The 25,284-nt window shown below is 36.7% G+C and overlaps 1 protein-coding gene across 1 annotated transcript in view; it reads right to left on the minus strand.

Annotated features, from left to right (window-relative positions):
• Positions 1-299: 299 nt before the first annotated feature.
• Positions 300-25,284, minus strand: part of TARS1 (threonyl-tRNA synthetase 1) — a 28,024-nt gene continuing 3,039 nt past the window's right edge. Inside the window, exons 2-19 of the mRNA XM_046671726.1 lie at positions 23,465-23,542; positions 20,359-20,549; positions 16,883-17,006; positions 15,348-15,469; positions 14,439-14,556; positions 14,111-14,175; positions 13,948-14,026; positions 12,988-13,134; positions 11,912-12,010; positions 10,718-10,884; positions 9,590-9,752; positions 9,363-9,500; positions 8,396-8,473; positions 8,130-8,230; positions 7,925-8,029; positions 6,313-6,385; positions 3,099-3,213; positions 300-2,627 (exon numbers count right to left, since the gene is read on the minus strand). Coding sequence (XP_046527682.1) covers positions 2,479-2,627; positions 3,099-3,213; positions 6,313-6,385; positions 7,925-8,029; positions 8,130-8,230; positions 8,396-8,473; positions 9,363-9,500; positions 9,590-9,752; positions 10,718-10,884; positions 11,912-12,010; positions 12,988-13,134; positions 13,948-14,026; positions 14,111-14,175; positions 14,439-14,556; positions 15,348-15,469; positions 16,883-17,006; positions 20,359-20,549; positions 23,465-23,542 — 2,112 coding nt within the window. The 3' untranslated portion in view covers positions 300-2,478. The remainder of the gene's footprint in view (positions 2,628-3,098; positions 3,214-6,312; positions 6,386-7,924; positions 8,030-8,129; positions 8,231-8,395; positions 8,474-9,362; positions 9,501-9,589; positions 9,753-10,717; positions 10,885-11,911; positions 12,011-12,987; positions 13,135-13,947; positions 14,027-14,110; positions 14,176-14,438; positions 14,557-15,347; positions 15,470-16,882; positions 17,007-20,358; positions 20,550-23,464; positions 23,543-25,284) is intronic.

A 25,284-nucleotide genomic window follows, 5' to 3' on the forward strand; every position in this document is an offset into this window, starting at 1 on the left:
GAATTGTCTCTCAGATTTGAGTTTTGGATGGTAATTATGTGAGTGGATGGAGATGTTAACTAACCTTATTTGGTAATCATTTTGCAATATATACGTGTATCAAATCATCACATTGTACACCTCAAACTTACATATATGTCAATAATATCTCAATAAAGCTAGAAAAAAGATTTGACTTTTGGGAAAATTGTAATGACAGGTATGAAACAGAGCTATTCAAGTCAAATAATCAAAGAAAACATTTTAAAACAAAGAGTTATTAAGTCCAGTAAAACAAAGTTGTACTAGAACAAATGTAATAATAGAATACTATTTGGTTTATTAAAGCATAATATTTATGGACACAGTAACAATAACACCTAATATGGATTTAACAAAAAATTGAGATCATAGTAGAAGGATGGAGGCAGGAAATGATGGGGTGTGAACTAAAATCCTCATCTTCTGAAACAGTAAGTCAATAGAGAGGTTCTAAAAGTGGGGAATCGAGAGCAATGGTATTTACAAACAGGGACAGAGGCACAAACCAGCATGGCTAAAAGTGGTCACCTGGGGAGTGCGAATCAGATCAGGGTCAAGAGGACAAGAGGTTGATTTCCTTATAAACCTTTTACTACTCTTCGACTTTTTTTAAAGGCAGAATTGAGTAACGTTAGTCAGAAAATCTGTCTACAGATATTTGTCATGTGGTGTTTGCAACGGTGCTGTCATTGTTCTCGAACTGTTTCGGTCTATTTGATTACCAAGAGCATGTAACTCTCAATAGACTAGACGCTGGATAAAAGTTTAGCAATTGGGTTCCTTCAATTCTTCAAGTTATATGCCACAACAGAACAGATGGATACAACAATAAATACAACAGTCTCTGCCCTCCAGGAAAGAGAAGGAAAAACAAAATCAAACAAACTAACTACAGACAAAAGAGCTTTGATGAGATAAGCCAATAAAATAAGAGCTCTCAGAGGGTGGTCCCCTAATGCTCCCGCAGGAAGGTGTCAGTTACAAAGAGGATTCTTCGATTCCCAGTCCTGCCAACCTATGTCTTAACCAGACTTTTATATCTTAAGTTTTAGATTTATAAAGCTTCTCTAAATATTTCAGGGAAATTATTCATATATTACATTAACATTTGTTGAAGTGTAAAACAGGTACCGAAAACATCTAGCTGAACCATAGTTGGTCTTCAGCCTATATATTATGGAAACTGTTTTAAATGGTTCTGTAATATGAATTTTTTAAAACTGAAGAAAAATCAAAACTAAGACATTGAATTTTAGATTAAAGAAATAAAAAGCAAATACATTGTTGTAAAATGAATCAAAAAGTTTTTGCTGTCATGACTTGAGAAGGCAAAGTTCTGGTTCAAATATAAAATTAGTTCCCCTTCAGGTGCATATAAAAGTGAATTACAGATCTATCAGAGGCTACGTCTTAAGACAGCCACAAGCAAGACTTAATTATGAAGTTTCAAAAATAATCCCTCTGATTAAAGCTCTTATCTCCTTTATTAAAGTGTGGATTAATCTATGCAAATTGGCTTCACCTTGAAGTGACCCTAGCAAATGAGCTATTGGGGTTATTAAAGAACTGACCAGATGTTGCCTTTTTAAATGATTACATTAAAGAGGAATTAATATATATCCATACAAGGAATTCCCTATTTTGTGGTGTTCTCCCAATCACTATTCACTGGTAGAAAAATTTAAAAATTATCCCTTATGAGAGAATAGAAAATTTGTATAACGATGGATTCGATGGCCCAGAGTAGTCTGCCATAAACATCTATTTCTTAGAAGACTCATGCTTCATCTTAAAAATTTGTGCAAATCTACTCTCTATTAGATCCATGGTTGGTTTTAATTGGTTTACATCCAAATAGAAGTTAAGTGACACTCCTAAAGATGTCATCCTGCAACTGAGAAGCTGGCACCTAGCTCATAACCCAGATTGAGACCAGCATCACTGTAGATTTGCCCCCTCCACCCAACTTACATCATATTTGTTATAAAACATTAAAGGTAAACATTGAATCACGCAATTTATCCTGGGCAGGCGTGTATGTATGTGAAGGACAGAGCAGTTGAAACTTTTGTGAATGGAAGTTTTTATTTTTACACCATAACCCAATGCTAATCTTTCTTTTACCTTAACCAAATCTGAAAAATTTTATTTTTCAACTGCATTAAATTTACAAAAACATTTTCCCACATTACATGAAAGCGTTCCTCATGTTTTATTTCCAGTGCTCAGATATTTAATGAATAAAATCATTTTAATGTGTCTCTTTTAATTACCTCTTTCAAATAACACATTGTCTAAAGCCTGTCTAGGTTAAAAAGGCTGATCCTGCAGTCACCTATGCAGCCTCTACCAAACTATTTGCTGTTCGGTATAAATGGATGCTTTCCGAGTACAAAGTTACTGTTAGGGAAACATCGTTCATGCTTTTCTACTGAGCCAATCCGGCAAAGTTTGCGGTTAAAAGTCCTCCTCTGCCTGTTTGCTGCGGGACTGCTTGAGCTGCTGTAGCCGCTCGACGGTTTCAGAGAGAGTACGTTCTCCATGTACCTTGTTGTCTCGCGTACGGATATTCACAGTGCCGCTGGTTTTCTCTTTTTCACCAACAACTAAAACAAAAGACACAAAACTCTGTAAGGGGACAGGACTCCTAGTAAACATTCGAACAGAAATGATCCGAGGACCCAAAAGCCACCCTGTAGCTTCTAATTCATTAAAATATACAGGTGACCATGTATAGTTAGACAACCAATTTAAAACATCTATTCATTTAAAAACTAATCAAATAAACCACTTTGAATGCCTAAAACTGCTGTGCTTACTGAGTCACTTAATCCAGCCAACTTAATAAAAACTTAACGTATAAAGAAATAGGGGGTGAAGGGAGAAGATTTGTAGACAAACCTTTAAAAATTATTCTTTTTCACATCAAAATTTTCCTTTATCAACTGAACAAACTTAATAGTTTAAGAATCAGGATTAGAAGGTATTGATGACCACAATTCTCTTAATTACAAGTCTTAAGATTTCGGTGTTTTCCTAAGGTTTGGAAGATTTTCTTTGGCAAGTCTCCTTCTTACCTAGGATGAAGTTATATTGCGCTAACTGTGCGTTTCTGATCTTCTTATTTAACGTACAGCCCGGGTCCAGATCAACATCCACCATGAATTTAGCATCATGGAACTGCTGCCGGACCTATTTCAACAGAGATAAAGAAGTTCTCAATCTAAAGTCAGAATTATATTTCGATCTTAAATGATTTTATTTAACATATGATTTGGATAATCATGCAAGCATTAAAAAAGAAATTCTAATAGATATATTGAGGCATATATTATTAATTTTTGACTTGGGACTACATTTTCAAAAATCAAAACAACACATTTTGCTCTTGAGAGAGAAATGTTTTAGAAAACCCTTAAAAATCAGAATTCAGGCAATCAGCTAAACTTAATCAGATTTCTTAAAACACACATTACAAAAGGAAAGAAAGCCTTTTGCAAATGTGTCTTAAATTCCCTATATGGTTGTCAGGAAACAAACTGTTTATCAGTCTCCATATTACATCCGATAATGGATGTCCAGTCTAACAGAGAAAATAGTATTTCTGATTCCTCCAATAGGCAGCAAGTTGGTAACAAGAATCCACCCATTGCTGCCATTTGTGTGCAACATTTTTGAAAATAAAATGTTGATAGCACAAACAACAGGCTAAAAGCATCAGAAGAGCTTCTTTCATGTTTTTAGAGAATAGAATACAAACCGCCATATAAAATTGTCTTCCAACACTATTTCTTTAATAAGTCTGTGTATACGACCTAATGAAATAGAACTCTACAAGAATAATTTAAGTAAAATAAAAGAAAATATCAAATTTAAGAAATATTAAAAAGTAATTTTTTCCTTTCTGAACAGTGGTTTCCTTTTTGATTAAAAGAAAGCTTATTAAATGGAGGCAGATGAAGGTGTTAGAGCCAAAAAACAAATTGGGGATTTATTGAAATAAACTTCCAGGAATTTAAAGCTGAAAAACTATACTAGATATTATTATTCTCTGCCTTTTTTTTTTCCCCCCTCAAAAATACAGTTTCACTTCATTGTCTTAAGTCTTGGTGTACTAAATAAACCATGTTGGGACTGGCCTGGTGGTGTAGTGGTTAAGTTGGCAAGCTCTGCTTCAGCGGCCTGGGGTTCACAGGTTCAGATCCCTGGCGTGGACCTAACACTGATTGTCAGGCCACGCTGTGGCAGCGTCCCACATAAAAGAGAGGAAGACTGGCAACAGATGTTAGCTCAGGGCCAATCTTCACCACCAAAAAAAAAAAAAAAAAAAAAAGGCCCAGCCCCATGGCCAAGTGGTTAAGCTTGTGTGCTCCAGTTTTGTGGCCCAGGGTTTTGCCAGTTTGGATCTAGCACTGCTCATTAAGCCATGCTGAGGCAGTGTTGCATGTAGCACAACTACAAGGACCTGCAACTAGTATATACAACTAAGTATTGGGGGACTTTGGGAGGGAGAAGAAGAAAAAAAAAGGATTGGCAACAGATGTTAGCTCAGGCACCAATCTTTAAAAAAAAGAAAAAAGTAAACGTTTTCAGTATTTTTCCTTTCCAAAAAAAGCAACACTAAATTTTATTAATCGTAAGTTAAATTAAATAAACTAGATTAAATTTTCCATCTACACTGACAACCAGTTACCACTAATATGATAAAAAGATCTGATCTGAATAAACCATTTCCATTTCACTAATAGGTTGTTATTCCTTAGTGATCACTGCACTGCACCTGTTGGGACTGGGATTTTGTAAGTATGCAAATTTCAGAAGGGTTCTTACATAGTTTATTGGAGTGCCAGGATAAGACTACACTTTCAACTGTCATCTATTTGAAGAATAAAGCACCAGTGTTTTAGTTTCTTAACACGGGCCCTGTGTGCATGTGGGTTGGGCTATTCTGCAATTGGGGAAGTGGCCCAACAACTAACTGCAGGCTGTTTAATACCTCGATTTCCAGTCGTAGAGCCCACCTCTCCTCCACTTAATAGAATCAAAAACCTCCCAAAATAAAAACTCCGTCCCCACATAATTCCAAATGCCACCACACCCCCGTATGGAAGGAAGTCGGTACTGTCTCCAGCTGAGAAATGAGTTAACTAATACAGACCTTTCTCCTGCTGCATGAGCTTTCATCATGCAGGTAAGATAAAGTGCAATCAATGAACCATGGGACATAACTGATTCTCATCATTTATAACTAAAAGCACTCTGTGCAGTCATAGGACTACATTATGTCTGAACAGTTTGCTTTTCAGCTGGTTTAATGTTCATTTATTTCTTAAAGAGTTAAGAGCTGAGTCTAATTTAATCTGGTGATCTGGAAACATGATGGCTTTTTTTTTTAAAGATTGGCACCTGAGCTAACATCTGTTGCCAATCTTCTTTTTTTTTTTCCCCTTCTTTTTCTCCCCCAAGTCCCCCAGCACGTAGTTGTATATTCTAGTTGTGAGTGCCTCTGATTGTGCTGTGTGGGATGCTGCCTCAGTGTGGCCTGATGAGCGGTGCCATGTCCTTGCCCAGAATCCGAACCAGCGAAACCCTGGGCCCCCGAAGCAGAGTGCGCGAACTTCACCACTCGGCCATGTGGTTGGCCCCAACATGATGGTTTTGATGTGACAGTATTGTTCACCAATATTTAGATTTTGTCTGTTTTAACTAACCAATTTATTACTTTTAGTTTGAAATTATGAAACAATGCTTTTTTATAACACAATTTTTAATAATTCAAAATTCCTCAGTATGGAATTGTTGCTTTAACAGAACAGACTACTGTAGTGTTTAAGGTGTGAAGTATGAACGGATGTGTATACATCTGTTAGTAAGGTAGTTTTTTGGTGGGTAGGGAAAAACATTGGTCTGGTGTGCCAGTAACCTGAAAAAAAGTTTCAAATAGTTGAAGAAATCTGCATTACAAATGAAGCAAAATTACTCTTTGAGTGGAAGAGTAGCTTAAGCTATATTATGTATTTAAATTTACATATTATACTGAGGCATTCGCTATTGCTAATATTAAACACTAAAATATACCAGTGTACACAAAACACTATCCAAATTATGTCTTCTGCTCATGGAACCACACAGAACAGATAATATAATCTATTCAGGCTGATCACAGATTGAAAATAGTAACATTTCTCTGTATCACAAGCAGCTTGATTTACCAGAGCGTACACAGCTTCTGAGATTTGAAAACCTGAACAACAGATTAAATGTAAAAAAAAAGTCATATTTAAGGATTACCTTTTGGGCATATTCATCACATGTTGGTCCCACTGGAACTACCATTACTTGGCGAGGAGACAGCCAGAAGGGCCTTTAGAAGAAATTATAAATATTTAAGGTGGATTTGGGCACTTCCCTAAACAAGGATCGCTCATTTCTCAGTTTATTCTTCAATATCTTTTCCTGAAACATGTAAGATCCACTTTAAAAACTTGCCTTTTTTTCAACATCTGATAAAGACTAAAGGGAGGAGATTCAGGAGCAGAAAACTAAGCTTAAATCAGGAAAATCTATAACTGAGATTTATCTTGCTAAACTCATGGCAAAGCAAACTTGGGGCAGGGACCATAAGTTAACAGAATACCATGACTGCCAGAGGGGGCAACAAATTGTTAGAGCTACACCTGGTGGTTCACTGTTCAGGCATTATTTTATTACTTATTCTTCATGGGGGACACAGACTATGCCTTCCGTTTATTCAAGATCCATTTTGCAGGATTCAGCAAACTGTCACTGATAGTAACTAATGATGGTATTTGATAAAAATGAGTGTGTTTTCACATCTTATTAAAAAATGACCATCTATAATTCTCCCTTTGGAGTATTTCAGGTGCCAAGCCCATCCTATGCTCCAGACATCAGATCTGTGTTTCTCCTGATCACCCCTCTGATTTCAGTTGTTCTGTTACATCAGGGAAGAGGCTGGAGCAGGCACTAAATTCTTCTTGAATTGTGGGCTTTTTCCCACCTAGGTTTGGAAGAACAATTAAACTGGCTGAGGATACTCCTGTTCTCTAAATGCCATGAAGAGACTGCTTCCCATCTTTGATTTTGTGAAATATAACTGAAAACAGATGATCTTACTTCACTGACAAGTATGACTAACTCCCCTAATGTCTAAACTAACCAAATTACAAACAAAACTGAAATGACTGCAATGTATAAGATAAAAGGGATTTATAACAGTTTTGCATCAATACAATTAATACTGGCAGGCTCTACAAAATGAGTGTTTTATAAACTTGTGCTGCTTTCAACTGCCTTTACAAATTGTGGGCCCAGACAAAACTGCTTAAAAAATAAAATGGAAGTCACATGCTCACATCTTGCTAGCAAAAACATAACTTTATAGAAACAAGCATAAAATGTTGATCAGTTTGGAGTCTGTACTTTCAATTTAAAACTTGCCTTCTAAAGGATGTCAAACTTGCTTATTATGATCGGCAATATTGAACAAGGTAAGCCAAAAGCCTACTTTTGTTTACTCAGACAAAAACTTCAAAATCATATTAATCCCAAAACAAAGTTACTTGAAAAGCGATCAGAATAACAAGTATGCTTCTTACTGCATAATAATTCCTAATTAGAAAGTATTATATAACATTCAAACAAATCAAGTTCTCAAATAAAAGTAAGTACTAATAATAAATATTCTTAAAGCTCAAAAAAATTTGAGTTTAGATTGTAATTCCTTACTTTTTACTGAACGATTGTCATTAACTGGAAGTGACTAATTGGAATCATTCTCCCTTTCCATTGCCTAACTAAATTGGACAGTGGACATTTCTTCAAGTCAATTTACATTGTCTAGACAAAAACAATGACAGAAGAAAACAATGACAAAAATTACCATCTTCCTCCATAGTTTTCAGTGAGGATAGCAATCATTCTTTCCACTGACCCCAAGATGGCTCTATGGACAATCACTGGCCTTTTCTTATCATCACCATCATGGCTAGAAAGGAAAAGAAGAATTTGTTTTGTTTTATTTTATTTATATATACATTCCTTTATATGTCCCTGAAGAGTATTCAGAGCAGATACCAGAAACTCACCTTACGAAAGTAAGATTAAATCTGATGGGTAACTGAAAATCCAACTGGATTGTTGCACACTGGTGGTACCGACCAATTGCATCTTTAATCTGTATGTCAATCTACGAAGCAAAGATTGGGTTATTACAAGATGCTGTCTATATTAAAGTTGAACTCAATAGTTATTTTAGGGCTGTTTTTCCTTTTTTAAAAAAAATTTTTTTAAAGTAAGCTCTTCTTCACCCCCAAATAAAAATCATATTATTCAAGTATACTTTGGTACTGACCTTTGGACCATAGAAAGCTCCATCTCCAGGGTTTAATACCCACTTTTCGCCAAATTCATTCAGACTGTTTTCAAGTTGCTAAGGATAAAGTAAAATGAATTCTTATTTTTGTTCAATCTGCAACTTCCCTTCTTCCAGCCTAATTTGAGACTAAAAATACTGTAATTACTTTCATGGGTCACTAATCTCTGCTTTAGAATTTTGTCCACCTAAACACGCTTATACACAACCCTTCCCCTTTTTTTCCAGTTTTATTGAGAAATAACTGACGCACATCACTGCACAAGTTTAAGGTGTACAGCATGATGCTGTGATTTACATACACTGTGAAATGACTACCGCAATAGGTTCGGCTAACACCCACCATCTCATACAGATACAACAGAAAGAAGAAAAGTAAATTTTCTCCCTGTAATGAGAACTCTTAGGATTTAATCTCTTCACAACTTTCCTATATATCCTATTGCAGTGTTAGCGACAGTCATCATGTTGTACATTACATCCCTAGCTCCTATTTATCTTATAACTGAAAGTTTGTATCTTTTGAACACCTTCCTCCAATTCCCCCCCTTTTAAATGTTACAGCTTGATGACAAAAAAATATCCAACCATTTCTAAAATACAAAATCATACAGAAAAAACCTAGGAACCATTTCCAATTTTCTCTTGTGCTTCTTTTTTTTTGGTGAGCAAGACTGGCCCTGAGCTAACATCTGTGCCACTCTTCCTCTACTTTGTATGTGGGATACCACCACAGCATGCCTTGATGAGCAGTGTGTAGGTCCTTGCCTGGGATCCAAACCCATGAGCCCTGGGCGGCAAAAGCAGAGCACATGAACTTAACCACTACACCACTGGGCCAGCCCCTCTTTCTTTTATCCATTTAAAGAGGCTTGGCTTTCTCAGACGGTGGAACAAGCCAATTTCAGTCAAATAGTATTTAAGCACGCTGAAAAAAACCACTTACTTTCTCAGCTTGATTCCATACTTCAATATCTCCAAGGAATTTTTCCGGGCGAGTAGACAGGTTCAGTTTAAAAGAAAATCCAAATACGCTATATACTGTACGCAGAAAGTCCAAACAACCTTTTATTTCGTCCTCAATCTTGAAATTAAAAAAAAGGACACAGTGGTAATTTTCCTTAACTGTCTTGACACTTCTTTCGAAGTGTATTATGGCACCGAGTCTCATACCTGCTCAATGGCACAGAAGATGTGAGCATCATCCTGCTGGAATCTTCGTACCCGCGTGAGTCCTGTGAGCGCTCCCGACAGCTCATTCCTATGGAGTACCCCAAAATCGGCCATCCGCAGAGGCAACTCTCGCCAGGATCTTGGCCGATGATCAAACATAAGACTGAAGAAAAAAGAAAGGTAAAATGCATTGACATTTAATTTGACGAAAATAAAACTGCTTCTCTAATATTGTATGAAAGGCCATCAAAAAGCCACTGATTCTGGTTGTCCATACATGCAGCACTTCTCAAATTCTCGGCTTCATACAACAATGTAAGCACTTGCATGAATAAAACAGCAAATAAATTATAATACAACCATCCATAACCAAGGGAGAATAAACATTCATTCCCATAAGCCTAGAGTCAAATCCTTATGCTCAATATTTCCATTAGTTTGAGGACTGCCTTTAAGGCTTGTATTTAAAAAAAAAATCTTAGCCACATACAAATCATTTATAACACTGAAAATTAAAGTCTGGCTTTCTTGTCACTCCCAAAAGTGATTCAGTTCTCTGTTATTCTGAAGGTGCTTCAGAAACTGAAGCATCTGGGAAAACTAAGAAGGAGCTCGGCTCCCTGCCCTACAGCCCAGGCCCTTATGGAGGATCCTCTCTCTCACCTCCTCTGCCCTCGAGGCCTTGCTACTAGAGGCTGTAGACGCTGAGCTAGGTAGTCCCAGCTCTCCCTAGTCCTCCCCCAAGCTGCTCTTCACCCAGCTTTCAAGAATAGAAAGTGGAGCAGCCTCGAGGCAAGATTTCCCAAGGATGTCAATGCACTAGCAGGTTTGGATAGAACACATTTCTTTTAAAAAAATCTAGAGAATTTGCTCTGCCCACATTCAGTCTCCCTGTTTTATATTCTGCCTGCTCACTGCTATTACCCCAGGGACATTCTTGAACCTCTAGAGATCTGAGGATCTAGTTGGGCACAGAAGACATAATAATCCAACAATAATGTTGCATTTAAATACTCTTCTGACTACGCAATTTGTTTTTAACAAAAATTCTTTCAAAGGAGGGAAAGCAATCTAGCCCTAATGGTAGCAAGGGGAAATCTTTGATAGAAACTCAAAGCTGCTGAATACCAGTGTCCTGGGCAGTTCATGGGTTTCAGAGCAAACAGCTCCTTCTCCACCTCAAAGGAGAACATGTTCTCACTGTAGTGCTGCCAGTGGCCTGAGGTCATCCAGAGTCGGCTGTTGTAGATGTTTGGAGTGACCACCTCCTGGAATCCTCGTTTCCTATACTCGCTCTGTTAGAAAACAAACACAATGCATGCACAGGGAAATAAAAGGTCATACTTCTGGTGGGAGTAAAAATTTAAAGAGCAATTTTATACTATGTAGTGAAGTTCAAGATGCATGTTATAATCTAGAAATTCCACTTGGAGGTACATACCAAAGAGAAAACTCCTGCACATGTGCACAGGAGACTTGTCAGAACAATGCTACCGCTGCACAATTAGTAACATGGGAAAATTCGAAATTACATCAGTGTCCACCAATAAAGGAATGGGCATATTGTGCTCCTTATATAACAGAATAATATGTTAACAAATGAAAACAAACTGCATCTATACATACCTAAAAAATAAATCGCAATGCAGACTGATACACAATGAGACATCTTATGTATAAATCTGAAGCACACGAACATAAATAATTTAGAGTACATATGTATGGAGTAGATATAAAATAACATGGACAAAAAGGATCCACGCTAACTTCAAAACAATAGCTTCTACTACGAAAGGAGGGTAATGGATCACAAACAGGTCCCAAAAGGGAGCTTTTCCCCCTTATTACATATGTATTACTTTATTTCAATAAAAAATCTGAAGCAAGTATAGCCCAATGTAAATATGTGTTAAATTAGGTGGTGAGTACACAGATGTTGGTGGTACTATTCTCTATAAACATATGCTTGAAACACTTCATAATTTACAAAGAAAAGAAAGCAATGTAAAGACTACCTTGCTTTTTTAAGGAAAAACAAATAAACTGCCAAAGAGTGCACAAAGCTCCTGTGTAAAGGGTTAGAGGTCCTACTTCAAGCTCACCAGCTTTTCTCTTGTATACACACCCATGTATATGGACAAAATCATGCATTAGGAGGAAAGAATTTTTTAAACATTTTATGAGACCTCAGACTTCCATTTTTATTTATTGTTTAAAAGATTTCTTCTCAAATTCAAGATTATCTTTCCTTTTAGTAGACCTTGTTTAACAAAATCAACTTATGTCCTAAATCTACAGAAGAAAATAATGAATGTGGTTTACCCTGATGAATTCAATAAGTGTATTATAAATGTACGCTCCCTTCGGCAGGAAAAAGCAACTTCCAGGGCTGAGTTCATGGAAGAAATACAGTTCTTGGTCCTGGGTAAAAGAAAAGCAAAAGAATGTTTATATATGTATATAACATCAACACAAATTTCAGTGTTGTTGAGTTCAGAATATGGTCTTGATGTCTCATATTTCAATTTGTGGCATTCTCGAATCAAAGAAAACACGTCAACATTTCTGGTGTACAACTCAATGGTATAGAATTACAGCTGATTTACAACTTAGCACAAGTACGTTGTCGCCCTATTACATTCCTGAATCCAGTCAAGTTTACCCACAAGTGACATGGAGCAGGGGTCTTAGTTCTCTTCTGCTAGCCACAATGGAGCTCTCAGAGTTTTAACTCCTTAAGCTCCAATATCTGGGTGTTGTTTCTTTCTCTTTTTCTTTTTTTTAAATAGGAGTGGCAGGAAGGAAAGAGACATTGATAATGAAATAGAAGGTGGAGATGAAGTTGGCTGACTTCAGGCTTCATAACCTGGCAGCCAAGGATGCTTGGCACAGAGTGAACACAATTTTACAAAGGAATGCTTTTATCGAACCTAACTTCCAGCTTAGAAAAGATTCAGGGGTAAAGGGATAAAGAAAATGACATCATAGAATCCATCAGTGACCTGCTGTGTCACTTTGGGCAACAAATAAATTAGTCTTTCTGGGACTCAGCTTGCACATCTTTAAAATAAGTCAGTGAGACCAGGGCATTTCCAAAGTATCTTGCAGCTCCATGGAATGCTGCTAGACTTCTTTCACAGAAAACTGTAGCTCATTAGCATTTGTTCTCAAGAAAAGGAGCAGTTAAAATGAATTTTTGTGCAGTACCGAGCACACTCTAGAAAGAGAATGTGGACAATCAGTCAATAATATACAGCTTTTATAGGCTACAGTACAATAATTATTTGAAAGCTACACCATCTCTTTGAAAGGAAATTCCTAGTACTTAATACAACTAAATTTCAAATGAAAATAAAGAAAACTCAGTCTGGACACATTACTATTCTTTTTTAACATACCCTCCCAATTTTCCTATGATCTCGGTTTTTGGCTTCCTCTTGGAACTTCTCCCATTCTTTCAACATTTTAGGATCTGGGAATGAAATGCCATAAATTCTCTGCAGAGTCTCCATGTCTGCTTTGCCTTCCCAGTATGTGGAGGAATTCTGAAAACAAGGATTAACCATGAAACGATAGTCAAATTTCTAAGTATCTCACTTATTTTAAGAGTTAGATGTTACTTCTCACAGTCACTTTATGAGTCAAATTCATCTCAGTCTTTATGACAAGAAAAACAGCATAAATAATGCACACTTAGTGGACATCTCACAGGCGCTCTGAGGCACAGCTACAATAGTTGTGTTCATTCTGCAGCACAAAGCTGGCTGATTAATTCCCTCAAAAACGCCCACCCCTCAATACCCACTCAAACCACAACTCCACGAATGTGACTGTCTGCAAGGCCATCTTCCACAAGGTGATTAAGCAAAAATGAAAAATAAATCAACAAAAAAACCTTAAAATGACTCAATTATTCTTATGATTTAAAGTACATTTTCATAATCACCTATAAAATATTTATGAACTAGTATAAAATTAGCAGGATTGGTTTGGTTAAAAAGAGCAAGTTGGGTAATTATTACCTTAGACATACAAAGGGCAAACGCACACACTAACAGTGAGTTTCAAAGCTCTTAGAGCCATGATGGCCCATGACCGCAGGATTTTGTGAATCCCCCAAACCTCCATCCCTGTGTGCTCTGGCGATGAATGGCGGGTCAGTCACTGCTTAAGAGAATATTGGCTAAAAACAACTAGGGTTACGCAGCACCCATAGTCAAGAGAGAGCAGGAGAGAAAAATCCACCCTTACATATGCAAGAGAAAAATGTTAGAAAGAGAAACCAATAAAAGTTTAAACATATATCTATCCTAGACAAATACACTTATAGAGAGAGTCTTTAGAGTTACATTGCTTACTTTATGTATTTTCAAAGTCTTAATTTTGCCGGTGTGTCTCACATGAGGACCCCGGCAGAGATCTATCAAGGGGCCACACCTAAATAAAAAATGAAAAGGATCTTAACAAAGACATCAAATGATATATACACCAGTTACACTTAATGACATTTGATATTCTCACCTATAGACTGTGGTAGTTGGAGTATTCACTTTTTCATTCAATATCCGGCATTTGAACTTGTTGTACTGAAAACAGGAAAAATTATTTTTTAAAAACCCTCTTTTAATTTTTACCTCTAAATACTACAGCTAAACTATAACTCAAAGTACATCTTATCAAAGCATTCTATGAATATAAATGCCGATATTTCATGTTTTAAAAACATTGTTCAATTTTCCTAAAGAACAGAAGAGGCTTGAACTTAGTACACTAAACCCCAACACGACAACTTCCAGTGACATTAAAGTGTGATGGAAAAGTGGAGGCCACACGTTACAGCTCAGTTTACCTTAAACATTTCCAATAAAGTTTCCTTCTTAACTTCCAATCTTTCAAAAGCTTGTTTTTCTTTAATGATTTTCTTACATAAACCCTCCAAAGAAGAGAAATCGTTGCTGGACACACCCCTGAAGGAAAAGAAACTATAATTCATCTCTTTCCATTCAATTCTACTCACATCTAGCTTGGAGTAATGTTTCTTTAAAATACTTAAATAGGTTTTAATATAAAATATTTAGATCCTTGCATCATATATTAGAATTTTAAACCAGACACTTTTCATAAATTATTTTTATATTTTATCTTTGCTGTGGCTTCTACCTTCGTGAGCATGGAGACTGTTCACACTAGTGAACCCTTCCTCGAATTCTATAACCAAGTTAAAGGAGAGGAGAGGACCAACCTCATTTTATTTCCCAATATACTTTGGGGCTCCACCTCCATCCAGCTATAACAGAGCTCTCATTAAACCTCTACTAGTTCATAAGTTACTATAACACTTCAAGTTTTGATAGTGGGAATACTTTGGACTATGAAGCAATAAACTTTACATCACTTCTCCCTTATCAAGAACTCTTTAAAAATAATGACATGGGGCTGGCCCCATGGCCGAGTGGTTGGGTTCACGCGCTGCACTTGGGCAGCCGGGGGTTTCACTGGTTCAGATCCTGGGTGCAGACATGGCACGGCTCGTCCAGCCATGTTGGGGCAGTGTCCCACATGCTGCAACTGGAGGGACCCACAACTAAAATATACAACTATATACTGGGGGGATTTGGGGAGAAAAAGCAGGGGGAAAAAAAAAAAGATTGCCAACAGTTGTTAGCTCAGGTGCCAATCTTTACAAACAAAATAATAATAATGACAGGACCCACTGTAATTCAGATTTTATTTTTCTTTATCCAGTTACATAACTCACCCTTCATCAAGGTACATGTCATAATAGAATCCATTTTCTATTGGTGGACCATAACATAAACATCCACCATAGACTCTTTCCATGGCTTCACCCATTATGTGAGCACTTGAATGCCAATATACCTGAAAATTCAAAGAAAAATGGGATGGTCTGAGCCTGGGCATACAGGTTGTAAATCAATATGGTTGTTTTGAAAGAAATTAAATTTGTTATAAATAAACCAAAGACATGAAAATCTAAATTTAGAAATCTATAAACCGTGATGTGATTCTATTCAGAGCCAATAGTTTAAAAGGATTCTAATTACTAAACTTGTATTTGTACCTTAGAAATCATCTGGTTTAGTTGTTTTCAAACTAGTTAAACTCAACTTAGTATCATTAATCAAATGGGATGGATTTTGTTCCCTGAAAACAATCACTACTCACAGTGTGACTGCCTTATTAACTGCAACGGCCCAGGGTCTTGTAAGCCAGTGTGCCCTATATCCCATGTGTGTGCTCTGGCCTTTACTTGGCTGTGAAACATCACTCAAAAATTACATCTGCTTTTCTCTTATTGGATCCAAACAACTAAAGTGGTACAATTTGACCCCACAACATAATTATAAAACATAAGGACTAACATATGGACACCGAAATCAAATGGCAGTATTTGGTTTTAAGGTGCTCATTCAAATAAGTCAGAATATACCCAAAGCAATATTTTTAAGACTTATTAGTAAGGTACCAAAATGATTTTTAAAATTCTCATAAAAACCTTAAGGAATCCAGAATACATTTGAAAACCACTGATTCACATACATAAATAAAGTATTATCAATAAAACAAAATATTTTATTTTCCCTTATATGGTATACATCATGGAGAAATAAGGAGAAAAACCTTTCCCATCAAACGTAGGTTGATTTTTATAGTGTTTTCAGCAGATGTGCATTTAAAGATGAGAAAAATACGGAAATCAATTGTCCGATAGGGGGAGTACTTAAAGTAATGTTCAAATTTATCTGTTAAATACAGTCATGTGCCGTATGATGATGTCTCTGTCAATGACAGACCACATATATGATGGTGGTCCCAGAAGATTAGTACCAGATAGCCCAGGTGTGTAGTAGGCCATTCCATCTAGGTTTGTAAACGTACACTCTATGACATTCAGACAACGACGAAATCACCTAACAGTGTATTTCTCAGAATGTACCCCTGACTTTAGCCATGCACGACTGTACATACATACTGCTTAAATTGACTGATAGGGCAGAAAAAAACTGTCACTTGCTTAATCAATTTTTAAGAAAATTCCGAGAACTTTTTTCCCATTGATGTATCTAGTGGTGAAAATACATTTACTCAAGTTTACCTCAATTTTACAAGGCAAGCACTTTTATTACATTCCCCCAATGACAAAATGACGACTTCAATATGACAATGAGACATTAATGAACCTCAGCCTCCCACTGGCAGTAGTAATGAGCTGGAAAAGACTGCAGATGTGAAGCTTCGTCCTGAAATCCAATGCACTGAATACAAACTTACTGCTTGAGCTTCCTCATCCTCAAACTTGAGCAGCTCCAGGGTACAGTCTTCCTCCAGAGGGCGGTCTAGGTCCCAAACAGCTTTATTCACTTTAGCGATAACAGTGTTGTCGGCCAGGCCTTGGCTTAAAAGTATGCAGATACAGAAACACGAGAATCTAATAAACACTACATATATTCTATATTAACATTATATACACCATTCATAGATGTATATATATCTTTCTGAAATAAAATGGAAACGCAACCAACCCCCAAACATGTACCTAAGACTAAAACTAGAAGATCCTGAAAATTCAGAATACTATTCTTCGGCATTTAATGCTGCTTATTTAGGCAGACATGGTAACTCTGATAAACAAACGATAACAATTTTCAGTGGTTTAATTAATCTTTTAACTTATAAGTTTTCCACCAAGACAAGCTATTTAGACTCCAAAAGGAAAAAAACAAGTTACTAAGTAACTTCTCCATTTTTCCTCCTGCTTGAAATTTTCAATGGATCTTTTCTATGAGAGGCAATGCTAACCTCCAAATAAATTCTGCAAATGCCTGAGACGGTATCCATTCACAAGAAATACATGGGTAAAACACAAGACTACTCAGTAAAACTTTTTTGCAATATGGATAAAATCTCACCTAGACACACAGTACAAAAAAAAATACAAAGACCCATGAAGTGATGAGATGTCAGAGCATCCAAGAAAGCCAGCCACAGGAGTTCCGAGGAGTGGAAAGCAGCACAGGTCAGAGTAATCTGGACAGGCTTTGAGGATAAAGAAATGAGGGGCTGAAGGATCAAAAGATTTGCAAAGAGGAAAAGGAGAGAGTTGGCACCACAGATGAGAGAATGGGCATGGATGCAAGCGGAGACGCAAGTCAAGAAAGGTTCAGGAAGCTGTGAGGCTAGAGCAGAATTGAGTAATGTCAGTCAGATTATAGATCTGAACGTGTAGCTAGAGAAACGACAGTCTAATAGTCTAGGCAACTCAATGAAAGCAGGCAACACTCTAAACTATGAAGGAAAATTGTGTAGCCTTTACACTGCTAGTCTTAAGTAGATCTACCACCAGAAGGCTTAAGCTAGCTGGACTTGCAGTGTTGAGTAGTTCTCTCCTCGCCCTGTCTAAGTACAGCTAAGTTTATACACCCTCCTCCATGTAAGGATCAGGAGGGAAGAACAAATGGCAGGTAAACCATAAACTCCTATCCCATTTTCAAGTTCACTGACTCTCTCATAGATTATATCCAATGTTTTCTTTCCTCTTGAGATGAAATGCAGCCAATAAAATGAATAACGTATATACACATTTCATAAGACATACATGAATTTGGCAGAGAGAAGCGTATTTTATTATACTGGTGTAAAACAGTCTTCAAAAGATTAAAAAACTGATCCAAAGGCAAATAGTATTCTTTATATTCTTTGGGAAGAAAATGACCTGTATTTTAGGGTCCAAAATGGTACCTTGAGATACTAACAATAGAGTTACTTTGAAAATGTAGCTTATACATGGAGCATATTGGATCATTTCAATTTTCCAAAGAAGGGATAAGTAATCTACACTCTAAGATTTAGAATAAAACATCAAAGAAAAATCTTTTGAAGCAAACGGAGCATGCCTTTTTTCTTCCCTTTCATATTCACCACTAATCATCTGAACCTTTAAATAGCTGATTATTCATGCTATAATTTTTCACAGAACAACAAGAAGTTATTTCGGACTTTTCTAAAAATGTTATCAAGCACTCTCACTTGCAGATCAGTGAGTTAACTCCAGCTATAAAGCCCATCAATGTCTTATGTAATTCAGCTTAGAACTTGGCAGTTCTTGAAAAATTATTTTCCAATTGACCACTTCATAAATTACAATGTAATCTGGAGGACAGTATTGTAGAAGGTAGAGAAGAAGTTCCTGGAATAACAAGAGTCTGAATTTTAAAACCAACACAGCTACAACCTCAGTGTGCAACCATGGAGGAATCTCTTAATCAAAATGACCTGCAAAAATTACCTCTAAAATGATAGGTTGAATGATATTTAGAGGTCTATCCAGTTATCTATGATATCATAAGGAAACTTGTTTGATATTACAATTTTCCTTCTTACTTTCTTTGAAGTAAGGTCAAAGTACTTTCAGTAGACGCACTGGTCTAATGAACTGAAATACTCCATTCTCTTTGTAGAGTACTAACCAACGTCCATGGCCCACTCAAGACTCACGGCTCATAGGCCTAACTGCTGCTACTCTCACCAGTTGCATAGTGGGCTTACCAAGGATCAGCTGGGCTGGTTTCCAAATCTGTTCATGTACTTGTTATTTTATGTCTTAGGTTCAGCAACATGAAATTGATGATAACCATTTTTGACAGTCATATGGTGATTTCATGTGGTTCAACTCAACATATAATTAAATAGTATAAATAACAATTAATACTATTACAACAAGGGAATTATGGTTGCTATGAAAACCAAGTTGAATGTTTGGTAAGGCTCCATAAAGGCAAATCACTAAAAAAAAAAATCTTGTCAAGTTGGATGTGGATGAAATAACCATAAAAAAATCTAGAAGGATCCTGCACTGAGATTCGCTTCTCAAGTATGTTAAGAAAATATAAAACTCTAATCAGCACTCCACCCCAAAACCTTTGGCCCTATCTATCTATATATATATAATTAATGAATAAATATATATTTACACGTTTTAAATTAAAAAGTTTAAGACAGAGGTTGGCAAACTTTTTTGTAAAGGGACATATAAATATTTTGGACTCTGGAACACACATGGTGTCTATAGCATATTCTTCTTAGTTGTCTTATTTTTTTTAAACCATTTAAGAACTATTCTTAGCCCTTGGGCTGTACAAAAACAGGCTATGACCACAGTTTGCCAACACCAGGTATAAAATATATGCGTCAATTTATCCTTCCCCAACTTTATCATTTTCTGATAAACTGACCAACTACTGATGTCAATCATATCAGATTAAGAAAGCATTTACTCTATTACAAAGTATGCATCTAATTCTCAGTTACTTCTTCCCAACTAAAAGTTTTTACTTTTAAGCTTAGACATGGTCCTTCTTTGGAGTTATAAAAATAGTACATTTTTTTCATGTATCATAAATTAGTTTCTTAACTTTCCCATGTGAGATGATCTACCCTCATTTTTAACTTCAAAATTGAGACACAAGTCAAAACAGGTGAAACACTGTCTACTTGGTTTTGTGACATATATAATCAAAGTAGAACTAATAATATAAAATTCTTCATAAGATAAGACCAAAGCGGACTCTCAGAAATTAACTTTGAATCTTAACTATAAAGCTCCACAACGTTTTGATTTTTAAAAATCCCAAATAATGTAAATTAAACATGAAAACATTAAACAGTAACATAAAAATATTATAAGGATAAAACTTGGCAACAATATATTAGTTACAACAATAGAAGGTCAAGACAGGTGTAGCTTATACCTAATTCCACAAGCAATTTGATATGCTGTAGTTTTCCAGGATTCTGCATCGACCTGTTTACCATCGGGCAGAGTGACTTTAATTGGCTTGCTATCTTTCTTTGCCTTTTCTGCCAGAATGGAATCATGCTCTGCTTTCAGTTTATTATACATCTCAAGACGCGTGTTAATATATTCAGGCCAAGGATTCAACTGCAAGACAACAAATGAGGAAACAAATAATCTGTAAATACTTGCTTTCCTTGTTAGAAATGGAAAAGAAATAATAAATATAGACAATACAAAAACAATGATTACTAATTCAACGTGGCAAATAGAGTGCCAAAATCACCAAGCATTACCTTAATCTTGTCCTAAATGAAGGTAAAAAAAGGAATTAAAAGCTCTCTTCCTATAATTTTTTCTTTAAAAAATTAAAAAAAAATAGAAAAGTATATAAATAACCATAAATATTTGGTCTGTCAACATCCTAAATGAACAATTTCTACCATTTTGCTATTATTGGCATAAGGTAATTTTTTTTCTTTTAAGATGTTCTCTCTTAAAGTCTTTTCTAACTAAATGATCTTATAAGTACAGCTATAAACAGTACTGGAAATAAAAACTAGCTGGCTTTTCCATTTTGTTTCAACTTGTTCAATGGATGGTCTGTGCAGTTGGTCAGACTATTTGTCCACTCACAATTCTGAACTAACCAAATATAAACTTATTTGACTTAAGGGCTCCCATTCGAGGTAAGTATTACTGAATTCAAACTGGCCATGATCACCATCATTCTTCAGAGTATTTAATCAGCAAATATAAGAAAACAACACAACACTACTGTCTATAGTGGATACTATTAACCAAAATATTTTATATAAAACACCCACTCAGGTTCCCAAAAGTCTGGCAAAGGAAGAAAAAAAGAGACAGTAATCAAAGATCTGATTTCCTCTACTGTCAGAGACTCCAGTCTTTAAAACATTTCAAAAAGCAGGTGGTGAATCTGTGGTCACAAAATAGTCAAAACACTACCATCTACATAATTTATGATCTTCAAATGAAAATAACATGGATATTAGCTGCATACAAAAGCAAGGAGAAGGCTTAATTTTACCATGAGTTTCTATCTTTATATGGATTTAAATTAATCAGCTATAATAACAATTATAATACATGCTTTAGCACTTATTCAAGTTTGATAATGCTACACAAAATTCTACATATAATATATATCAACATAACACATACTATATGGACTCACTGTCCATCCAGCTCGGGGACTGTAGTTCCTGGTGGTCACGGTTACCCACTATGTCAACCTCAGAGGTTAACATTTCCCTAAACATCATAGTAAAAAAAAACAAAAAAAACTAGCCACAACATTTAAAAAATCTATTTTCAGCCTGTTTGAATATAACTTCTTAGAACAATTAAGTTTATCTTAAGCAAAGTAGTACCTTTTTTCCCTTATACAAAATTCCCTTCTCATTTCAATCATATTTTTCTCAGTCTTCATCTTTTGAAATGGAAAAGCCCTAATCTCTTTATAATCCCCTCCTACAGCAGTCCTTCTCTTTGCCAGTCATTTAGGTGCCCTTTAGGAGCTTTTCGTTAAATTATCACAGAGGTCCATGACCCTCCATGGTAAAGCACCAACGCATTAAATAAAGCTCAGAGCCTGTCATTCTACAACCACACTCTGAAGCCCTCAAGCCGAAGAACAGTACCTGGTCCTACCTACTTGGAAGCATCAGTACAGGCCTGGCCATCCACATGATCCTCTGTATCTTACTGTAGTTGATCTCCAGATCCACTTGGCACTTCCAATTAGAATAACTAAGTGTCCAACTTAACTTATTCAACATTCACTGAGCAGACACTGTCTGTGGGGAGCCCTGGGGATGCAGAGAGGAATAAGACCTGCAGGCTGCCCTTGAGACAAGACAAGCATATACATGATGGGAGCACAGAGGAGGAAGAGGAAAAGTCTTGGACGTCTCACTGTACACTTTTCTCCAGACAGATTATTTAAAACACATATCATCACAGGCGGCACTTACAGTTCTCTATTCAGACAAGTCCTCTAATCGTACCCTTTGCTTCCTATATCCAGGCTAATTCTCAAGCTGTGATAGAACAGCATGTACTATTGTATTGAAAGTATAAAAAAGAAATTAAAGAACATTTTTCTCTTTACTTGCAAATTTTAAAATTCACATGCAACAATTTTCCCCACAATTACAGTGGGGTACAAGGGACAAAATATAAGACAAATGGTTAGACAGGGCTCTAAGTAACACTTAGTGATTCTTTATCACCCACAACTTATCCATAAGTAAATGGAAGCACTATCAATTTAGCAACGCAGAATTTATAAAAACAGCTCTTTAAAGCTAGTTTATTGTGCTACAGTACACTTCTTAAAAGCCTGTCCCTTTGTTCTTTTGCATTCTGGTAGCTTTCTAAAGAGTCTCCAATAAAACTGTTGCAATGAAACAGTCACAGCAGTTTAACATCAAAAATAAAGTCGGAAGACAAGCTTAACTGCCTCCTAAAGCAGAATGCCCAGGAACCAAGTCAACTCCGGGCTGCCTTTCAGAATGCCAGTCCCTTTTCACGTGAGCCCGGGGAACTGAAAGCATTTTCTCTCTACTTGAGAGGCCTTGAGATTTGTCCTGGCTTAAAACCAAACCCTAGAGGCAGGTCCAGGTGGAAACAGTGTGCACAGGGTCAAGGATCTGGGCTTTCTTTGGTTTCTGTTGTATTCAGCATAAGTGCAAACACCAAGTTTCTCTCCCTTAACCTCTCATCGGATGAAGTGATCAGAAAGCTAGCACCCACTCTGGCAACTCAGTAATGACCACAGACCCTTTTCTGCTTGTTCTCTGATTTTCACATCTAATCCCGCAGATGCTCTCACAATTCTACTCCAGTTTTCCTTTTTCAATAACACATAAGTGCAAGTCTTTTTTCTCCTCTCAGCCTTTCCTGTGCTAATTCTTCTCCCTGATTTGTCCATCTAGTGTCATCTTACCTCATGTAAACCAGAATTTTCCACAGGGTAAACCTGAGACAGTTCCCTGCCACCTGTCAATCTTTGATAATAGCCCTGAAACATTTACCTCTGCTCGACCTCCATCTCCAGATCCTTCTTTGCTCTTCTTGCCTCCTTCCTTCCGCTTCTCCTCACCAGCACATACCTAAATAAGCAAAAAAGAAATGAAAGTTTTACATTTTAATCTAATGTGACACTCCTTCAGGGTGCCCCCAAAAGTTCTGAGGATGTTATTTTAATACCTATTTTTTAAAAAGTGGAAATCTGATTTTGAAAGACTAGAAAATTTCACCGCTGTCAAAGACAAGTTAACAACTTACAATAAAAACAAGTCCTAAAAAAAGTAGGAGTTACTTGATAATGTTCAAGTCCTCAAATTTCATTTATTTCACCCATTCCAGTGACTCTTGCTTCAGGTTTACTTGGAAATATACTAAGCATAAAGCCATGACGAAGCATGCAATTTATTCAGTAACAGTATTTCCAGAAAAAAAAAGAATCTAATGCAATGTATACCCATCCATTCCACAAGTAGTACCAAGGGTCTCTGAGCTCACAGTATTTTGTTAAACCCTGTGGAAAAAGCAAACATAAGACCCAGTCCCTACCACGTGCAAACTTAGTCTCTCCGGGGAAACTAACGCAGACATGCGTGAGAAACTCTTGGAGGAGAAAAGTACACAGCCGCAGCACTAGGATTAGATGTCAAAGAAGCTAGGACAACAGTAAGTGTCAGGGTTTTAAAGGAGATTTCAACAGGCTAGATTTTGAGAATGGAGGAAATGTGTTCTGGGTGTACACACAAACTCACTGTCGGAAATGTTAGGAAAAAAATGACGAGAAAGAGAGAGAACAACTAAACCAGGCTGACTAACGCAGACGATTGTTTCAGGAAGCAATGTCAGTTAAGATAGACTAGGGCTCAGAAAGAAGCAAGAACTAAAAATTACTATAGGGAATGTGGACTTCAATTAGAAGTACATGAAGTCATAGAAAGCCCTAAAGTAGTAAGTCCTGCGCAAAGGGGCAGCAAACAGCAGAGCAGGTCTACACCACTGGTTCCCGACCAGAAGCAATTTTGCCCCGCAGTGGACATCTGACAATGTCTGGAGACATTTTTGGCTGTCACAATTGGGGGATGCAATAGGCATACAGTAGGTTAAGGCCAGGGATGTTGCTAAACATCCAACAATGCACAGGACGGCCTCCCACAACAGAGAATTATCCAGTCCACAGAGTCAACAGTGGTTCAGTTGAGAAACCCTGAACTACATTATGGGATACTGTGAAGAGTATTTTCTCAGAAATGTATTACTTACTTCACTGTGACTGCTCAGAGACATCCTAATGCAAACTACACTACAAAAGGCTTTACAACTTACAAAGTTCATCCACAAACCACCACATCGGAGCCTCACAGCAACCCTGTGAGACAGCTGTTATTTTTCTTCCCATTTTGCAGATAAGATTAAATTGGAAACAATTAGCTGATTTTTCTAGGTGCACACAACATATAAGTGGCAGGAAAGATACCCATCCAGGGGTTGACAGTGGTCAACTCTAAGGAAGGAGGAGATCATCAGTAGTTAAGGCCTTTTGAGGGTAGAACTGGGGATATGAAGGGGGGAGACTTTATTAGAGTTTTTATATACTTGTGATCTTTGATTTTTTGCTAACAGTTTTATTGAGATATTTTCCTATACCATAGAATTCACCTGTCTAAAGTATACAATCCAGTGGTTTCTAGTGTATTCACAGTCGTGAAACTATCACCTCAATCAATTTTAGAACATTTTCATAACCCAAAAAGGAAACCCTGTACCAATTAGCAGTCACTCCATTTCCCCCTTCTCCCCAGCACCTGGCAACCACTAATCTACTTTGTCT

Source organism: Equus quagga, chromosome 9 (assembly GCF_021613505.1).
Source record: "Equus quagga isolate Etosha38 chromosome 9, UCLA_HA_Equagga_1.0, whole genome shotgun sequence".
NCBI classification, from domain to species: Eukaryota; Metazoa; Chordata; class Mammalia; order Perissodactyla; family Equidae; genus Equus; species Equus quagga.